The sequence below is a fragment of the Medicago truncatula genome, chromosome 8 (assembly GCF_003473485.1).
Source record: "Medicago truncatula cultivar Jemalong A17 chromosome 8, MtrunA17r5.0-ANR, whole genome shotgun sequence".
Lineage (NCBI taxonomy): Eukaryota > Viridiplantae > Streptophyta > Magnoliopsida > Fabales > Fabaceae > Medicago > Medicago truncatula.
Genome location: NC_053049.1, coordinates 24377186 through 24385645, shown reverse-complemented (window position 1 = coordinate 24385645; position 8460 = coordinate 24377186). Strand labels below are relative to the sequence as shown.

Below are 8460 nucleotides of genomic sequence, written 5' to 3'. Positions count from 1 at the left end.
GGTTGCTCTGATACGTAACGGGAGGGGATCTTTAGTGGCTATTTCTCTTTCCTTTACGTATATGCTATGTTCTTATGTTACTTAACTAAACTTATGATGTGTTTTGATCAGGCTTGCGTGCCAAGACAATTTATGAAGTTGAATTTAATTCCGCTGCTTTATGTTGAAGTTTATGTTGCAAGATAAATTATTATTTATCTATTTTTGAGATTTTAAGAAGTGTGATATCCCGTTATATGTTGTTTACTCTGATTATATGTTTGAAATTTTTAAGTTGGGAAAACGAGGTGTTATAGTGCCTACGCTAGTATTCCTCCATACTTGGAATGGATTTGAATTTGATCCTTCATAGGACGATAACCAAATCAGACAACAGATCATTGGTGATTTGATCAAGCTTGAAACCACTTTTTTTGATGTGCTGGCAATGAACAACGTCTCTTTCACACCTCTATATAAATGAGTGAAGACATGAAGAATCGCAAGACTCTAACAACAAGTTACAAGTGCAAAAACTCTGTTGAAATTATTCCACATCAAAGTTCACTTTGAATTTCTTAACAACTTTCATATCTTAGAAATTCTAGAGTCTTAAAGAGTCTGTATCTGATTTGTACTGTGAACACCACTGATTGTATATCAAGTGTTCAACCTTAAAAAAATTTCTTTGTAATTCTGTTTGAATAGAAGTCTATTGCAGTTGTACTTGAGCATAGGAAGTCTCTTGATTTAGTTCTCGAGCATAGGAAATCTCTTGCAGTTGTGCTTAAGTAGTTTGAAGTCTCTTGCTAGTTTTAGCAGTGAGCAGTTGTAATTTTAGTGAACTCTCCTTGGAAGTGCAAGGAGGACAGGACTACTTCCGAATTGTGGAAGGAACCTGTATAATTGCTTTTTGTCTTTCTTCTCTCTCTCTCTCTCTCTCAGTTTTTATCCGCTGCATTTAGATTCTGAACATCACTTCAGAAGCTGAACTCTATCTGCTTCTGAACAGTGACTTCAGTAGGAGAAAACGAAGAAAAAGCAAACACAATTCAACCCCCCCCCCCCCCCCCCTCTTGTGTTTTTCTCACCTTCAAAAGATGCACAAAAGGTGGTACAAGACGATGTGTCTGCAAGCTGGGGGCATGTGATAGACTTTCCAGAGAACAAGCATCGAGAAGGGCTTGGGTTCATTCATAACCCGTCAGAAGCCAATGCAATTATTGAAAGTTAACACAATTATCTAAGACTTTTATGTTTACACAAAATCCAATTCAAAACGGAAACGAGTGAAAAATGTGAATGTTTTCCAGATTTGCCTGACAGAAAATCGGGGGCCGATTTTTGTCGAACCAAAATTGGAAAATCAGCTCAGAAATCGGTGGCTGATTTTGGCAATTCGGTGACCGATTTTGGGCTTCACAGCAGTTCAAAAATCAGTTTAACAATGCATTTTTCACTTAAGAATAACTCTTAAATCACTAGACTTAAACACAAGACTCCCAAATTAAATCAAAACATTACCCATAATCATAACACTTGTAAATAACACTTATATCATTTCAAATCATCAAGTTCACATCCAAAATCATAATCAACCCATTTTTATAAAACCAACAACAACAACAACTTATTTCACATCATCAACTCATGATTTATGAACACCCAAGCTATGAATCATCAACAACAATATCTCTTAACAACAACAACATCAATTAAACATGATTTCATCACAATTCAACAACAACATAGCACAATTCAACAATTAGAGCCCAATTCACAATATATCATTTTCACATACTATGAACATGCAATTTCACCAACAACAATTCAATTATCACCAATTTCATGTATTCAAACATATCATCATAACAAGCGCACGAATTTCAACAACTATGAGCAAAATAATCACTTATTCAATTAAGCACTTAAGCATGAAATTAGGGAAAAATTACAACTAATTGATTATGATTGAATTCTAACCCCCTTGCCTTAATTAGCTCAAATCCTAGCCCAAGCTTCACTTTAACTCCTAGAATCACCACCAACTCTTAGGTCTTCTCTTCTAATCCTTTTCCTCTTCTCTTGCACTTTCTCTCTCTACCTCTCTCTAAAAATCTTGTGAAATGAAAAATGAATGATATTTTCTCTTAAGATAAGGTTTATATAGGCTACTCTCAAATGGGCTCAACCCTAATGCCTTAGTGGGCTATCCCACCCAATCACAATTCTAAAATATTTCTACACTTAACGGTAAAATACTAACAACGATCACTTACCGGCTCACAATTATTTACCACACTAGTAACTTAGTAAAATAATGGTTCACACTAAAACACTAAAAATAATCCTCACCAAAAATTACGAAATTACCCTTCCAACACAAAAACCCATGAAAATGCACCCAATGATTATTAATCACACACAAGCACATAAAAAAATAATAAAATAATTAAAAATAAATCTAACGAAAATCGGGCTGTTACATGCCACACAAACTTTGTGACATGAGGAAGGATTAGCCACAATTGGGTTGTTGTAGACGTTCCTTTTGTTGCTCACTTGTCCAATTAATACACTTGTTATCTTTATGCCTTTTTCAAAAAAAAACCTTTTGTCCCGCCTAAGCCGAAAGTGAACTTATGTAGGGCTTTTTGCTTCAAGAAATTACCATCATCAAATAAAAATGTTGTTTCATTCCCGACTTTTGTTTTATTTTTCTTTTTTTGCTTTTTCTGAAGAAAAAAAATGGTAATACAAAAAACCCAAAAAAATATAATCACTTCCAAAATATCTGCATTTACTTGTTTTCTAAAATCAATCATAAATCATATGTGCAGATTAAACATCAATAGACCCGTTGAACATCATAACCCTATGCGCTCTCCCAACTTTGAGTTCCCTGTTTATGAGGCGGAAGAAGAGGAGGATGAAGAGAATCCAAACGAAATCTCTCGGCTGCTTGAACAAGAAAGAAAGACCATACAACCTTATGATGAAGCATTAGAGGTGATCAACCTAGGTTCCAAGGAGGACAAGAAAGAGATCAAGATCGGTGCATCACTTGAAGCAAATGTCAAGAAGCAAGTGATAAAACTTCTCAAAGAGTACATTTATGTATTTGTTTGGTCGTACCGAGATATGTTGGGATTGGATACTGATATTGTGGTGCACCGTTTTCCTTTGAAGCCTGAATGCCCGCCAGTTAAACAGAAGTTGAGAAGGACCTACTCTGACATGGCTCTCAAGATCAAATAGGAAGTGCAAAAGCAAATTGACGCAGGTTTCCTCGTTACATCAGAATATCCTCAATGGCTAGCCAACATAGTGTCTGTTCCGAATAAGGATGGTAAGGTCATAATGTGTGTTGATTACCGTGACCTGAACAAAGCTAGTCCCAAAGATGATTTTCCGCTGCCTCATATTGATGTGTTGGTTGATAGTACTGCTAAATCGAAAGTTTTCTCTTTCATGGATGGTTTCTCCGGTTACACTCAAATCAAGATGGCACCTGAAGACAAAGAAAAGACATCTTTCATCACACCTTGGGGCACTTTTTGTTACAAAGTGATGCAGTTTGAGTTGATAAATGCAGGTGCTACTTATCAGAGGGGCATGACAACTCTTTTCCACGACATGATGCATAAAGAGATCGAGGTTTATGTGGATGATATGAGCGAGGTTTATTAAAACAAATAAGTATTTATTAATACAATACTCTAGTTACATTTTATTACTTGATAAACGATTTGATACACTTTCTTAATCCAACCATCAACTATTGTCTACAAAATAAATATTTATGGTGATTGTTCTTGGGGGGGGCATGGTGGTGTTATGAGTAGCACTCAAAGCATTTAATTAATACGATCAAACCTTTAACAGCTTTTGTCTTCCAATCCATGGACCATCCACTTTGAGTTGGCGTCACATGAAAGTGTGCTTTCTAATGAAGATTGACGAATAATTTGCTTTGGGTGGCAAAATATATTGAAGACTGAACCTGGTGGCCGATGGCACCAAAGGCATAATGAGTTGATATGGGCCATTGGGTTACTCTACAGAAACCTAAATAAGCGACCAATCATTTTTATAAGAGCTTATTTGTCCCCTTATTTGGTTACGAGAATTCAAAAGCAAGTATCTTCTTTACATATAAAAAGAAAAAAAAAACACAACAAAAGAGCAACTAATTTGATCATTGCAATCACACTCCTCCTACATATATTTAATTTAATCATATTGTCATACCCTTTATTTTAGACCGTAGAGGAGACTTTGGCTATGCTATAAACTCCTTTCTTCAAAGAAAAGCTACACCATAGTGATCCCCATCATTTATCGGTCTTTAGGACAAAGTACATTAAAGGCATAGGGACATATGTGCGGGGCTCTCCCTGCGGGTCTTTAGGGACTTGTATGCATTTTTATTTTTTTTAAAGAAGTTAAATTAATCTATCTAACAAGAATCGAACATGAGCTCTTAAAGAGAAGTAAAATTTAATATTTAAAACCAATATCATTGGACCAATCCAAGTGTCTTATACACTTATTGCAATTGAATTGATCAATTAGATTAGTTAACTTTGTATATGAAGAATTAGTTCTTAATGTTAAAAGTTTGATATATGATGTAATTTGGTTGTGGAACTCCAAAATTAACGCTGAAACCAAATTCTATTGAGATGTAATTTGATATCTCTAATGAATTGGATGCAAGAAGAAAATTAGCAACATGGAAATGATATGTGTGATAAAACTCTCTCTCAAAAGATTTAACAGTGTTGTATTTTTGAGGTTGAATTTTAATCCAAACCATTTAGTTAAACGAAATGATATCTCTTATCATCTCATCCGAGTACTTTTGGGTCAAAATTGTTAATTTTTTATTCTGAGACAATTAATGAATGCTGTTACTTTTAATATTGTTATTTATATTTTATAGGTCATGGTAACATGGGCGACACGTGTTAAGGATTTTCTAAACAGAAAATAGACTTAATTGCACTGTTCCCCCCTATCTTTTGTTAATTGTGTGATTTTGCACCTCTCTTTTTTTTAGCGATTTTGCACCCTATCTTTTGCCAACTGTGTTTTGTTCAAAATCATCATTAAAAGAGGGGGAAAGGGGCAAGAGATGGGGTGCAAAATCATAGAATTAGCAAAAAAATAAGGGGCAAAAGTGCAATTGAACACAAAGATGGGGTGCAAAATCAGAAAGGGAGCAAAAAGATGGGGTTGCAAAATCGTTCAAAAAGAAAAAGTGGGTGCAAAATGCACAATTGGCAAAAGATAGGGGGGAAAGTGCAATTAAGCTTAGAAAATATTTATGCTCAAACTTTTAGTGAAAAAAATTGCTACAATTTTTAATACATTTCTACCAATAAAATCATTAATATTTCCCTTAAGAACAAATGTTAGTATTTTCAATATTTTATACTTTGGTTTCATATTATTACATTAATTTCAGACATCGCCAACATCATAATTACTTGACCACCAGTCAATATTATTAATTAGGAACCTGTTAAACTGTTTAGATGGCATCTACACAGTTCCCATTATATAAACCTTAAACTCTTTTCAACTTGAAATCAACAGAGCTTGAAAACACTCTCCAACTCCAGTATACATAATTACATATGCCACATTTAAGATTAAGAAGAAGCTCCATGAAATTGAAAACACAAATCCCCCACTCTGATCACTCACCCTCAAAAAGCACAACTCCCAGCGACTCCTTCTCCTTTCCGAGCACCCCGAACAAAGAAGATTCCGACTTCGAATTCGGGTCCCTAACCCCTGATTCACCCTCCTGTACAACATCACCAGCCGATCAACTTTTCTTCAATGGCCGCCTCCAACCTCATTCATTCCCTCTCAACAATATTGTCATCACGAGCCGAACGAGCAGCATCGGCAGCAAAGGCTCGTTACTTTCGTCGCGGAGCAACAGCACCAACAGCACCTGTAGCAGCGCTAGAACAAGTGCTAGTGACAGTTCCGAGCGAAGGCTTTTTATTCATAACAACATGTCAAAGCTTTCTTCTAGATCTGTTGCTCGTCCTGTTCAACAGTCATATGGGTGTTCTCAAAGGTGGCAGTATATAACTCCGGTGCCAGCCGCATTGAACCGTGACACTTCCAAGAGAAGAAAACAGCAACGGGCGAAAAGGAAGAAGAAGAAGAAGAAGATCAAGAAGAGGGTATCTTTGCGCGTTGTCCGGAGTATTTTCCGGTGGTTTTTCATTGCTTGTAGACAATGTCATGCCATGGAACCGTCCAAGACAAACAATAAAGGGATAAAAATTAAAAAGAGTAATTAATTGAATGCTTGTTTTACCGGTGCTTTATCCTTGAACTTTGCTGGTGTCTCCGAAGCTATGAAGTACGCACACTTCTCCGATTAGATGTGTCCCGTGTCGATGTCCGACACCGAAACCGACACGATACCTATGTTTACACTGAATTATGTCATTTTCTCAAATTATTATCCGTATCGACGTGTCGGTGTCCGTGTCCGTGTCGTGTCCGGTGTCTGTGTCTGTGTCCGTGTCCGTGCTACATAGCTCCGAAGGGGTAATTGTTGGTTCCATGATTTTGTGAATAGGTAGCTTCTGATATGTGAAGCAATTTTTGTTTCTGCGTGGATAAATATAACATAGTTTACTTAAGAGAAGAATTGAGATGATAATATGATTGTATATTGGCTACCAAAATAAATTGTTTGATATTTTGCTACTAGTGGCAAAAGAAATAGAAATATGTTTCTATCTATCAAATTGATTAAATTTATTATTTTCCACTCAAATTTTGTTTTAAACTTTTATTCATTTAAGTTTTATAACGTAACAAAAAACATAAAAATATGTTTCTATCTATCAATTTTAACTTATAAACCTAAGAATAAAATTATAAACTTATTTTAAAAAAATTATAAACTATAAACTTAACAAAAAGAACGTCCAATTCAACTAACAAAGAAAATTATAAACATAATTTATTGTAGCAACTTACAGTAGTAATAATAAAAGTAATGTAACAATATATTTTTTTTAAAGATAAAAGTAACATAACAGTGCATATAATAAATTACGTTACTTTTATAATGTCCCTTAAAAAAGCGTAACAATATGACATATATAAAAACAGCCCAAAAAATAATATATTTTTTTATGAAGGAAAAAATAAGCACGTAAAAACGTAACATTTTGTAAAAAAAAATAGATATAAACATAATATGTTAGTCAAAACAAAATATATAAAGGTAACTTAAACAAATTATAAAGGGGGTAGAATTGGTTTTTAGATAAATCAATAAAGGTAAAATTGGAAGTAAAGATAATAAGTTATACGATATAAGCTTAAATGCTACTTGAAAAGTGTCTGAAAAATAGCTTATAAACTTGTGAAATAAACTATAAGCTCGTGGTGAAAACCCATTACCAAACAGAGCTTTTTTGATCAAATAAGCTTATAAGCTATCCGCTATAAGCTATAAGCTAACTTTTTGGTCTTACCAAACAGAGCCTATATATGACAAAATGAATATGGAACACATACATCGGGGAGTGGTGTTGCCTGGGAATGCAATCTCTCCCTTAGATTTTGGTTGGGAGTTTGGAGGGAAGGGGAGGGGAAGCAAAGGTTTTGGGAGGAGAGAAATATAGGGGGAAATTGAGAAATTTTTTAAAATTTTTTAAAAAGTACTTTTTTTAGAGAGTGATAGATTAATGCTTATGAATGATATATTTGTGATTTTAAGAAAATTATAACAACATATATATTAAATTTGAAGAATTCATATAAACCCTCTCAAAGCCCCCAAAACCCTCCTCCAGTACAATTTTTTAGTTCCCCAAATGAGAATGACTTTATATTTTAAGAAAAATAAGCCCCCCAAAGTCCCTCCTTTCAATCCTCTTTTTCTTCTACTTACTCCTTCCTTTTTTTCTAAGTCTTTCCTTCACTTCCCCTCCAAACTCGCAAACAAAGTTTTAGGCTCTGTTTGGAAATTTTGAGGGGATGGGAGGGTTTGTAAAAAAAAAAAAGGAAGGAATAAGCGGAAAGAATGAAGAGTTATGAGAGATGAGGGTTTTGGGGTGTTTAGTTTTCTTCATAATATAAAATCCTCTTAATTTGGGGAACTAAAAATTTTTATTAGATGACGGTTTTGCAGGGTTTGGGTTAGTTTTTCAAATCTAATCTATGTGTTTACTGTAACAGCCCAATTTTTAGCTAGATTTATTTTAATTACTTTTAATTGTGTTTGTGTGTGATTAATTGTGCTTGTGTGTATTTAATTGTCGTCGGGTGCATCTACGTGGATTACCGTATTAGAAGAGTATTTTAGTCATTTGACGGGTAAGGGTAAAATGGTAATTTTGGTGAGAATCATTTTAATATTTAATGAGAACCCTTATTTTACCAAGTTACTAGTGTAATGATTAGTTTTTATCGTTAGTGACCGTTCGTTATATT

The 8460-nt window shown here is 34.5% G+C and overlaps 1 protein-coding gene across 1 annotated transcript; it reads left to right on the top strand.

Annotated features, from left to right (window-relative positions):
• Positions 1-5510: 5510 nt before the first annotated feature.
• Positions 5511-6731, top strand: LOC25481250 (uncharacterized). Its single transcript, XM_013586262.3, has one exon. It carries the CDS (start codon positions 5622-5624, stop codon positions 6303-6305), a length of 684 nt encoding a protein of 227 aa, XP_013441716.2. The 5' UTR covers positions 5511-5621; the 3' UTR covers positions 6306-6731.
• The last annotated feature ends 1729 nt before the right edge of the window (positions 6732-8460 follow it).

Bases quoted from the DNA above. Each gene is read 5' to 3' on its own strand.
- LOC25481250 (XM_013586262.3), top strand. From the start codon at position 5,622: ATGCCACATTTAAGATTAAGAAGAAGCTCCATGAAATTGAAAACACAA.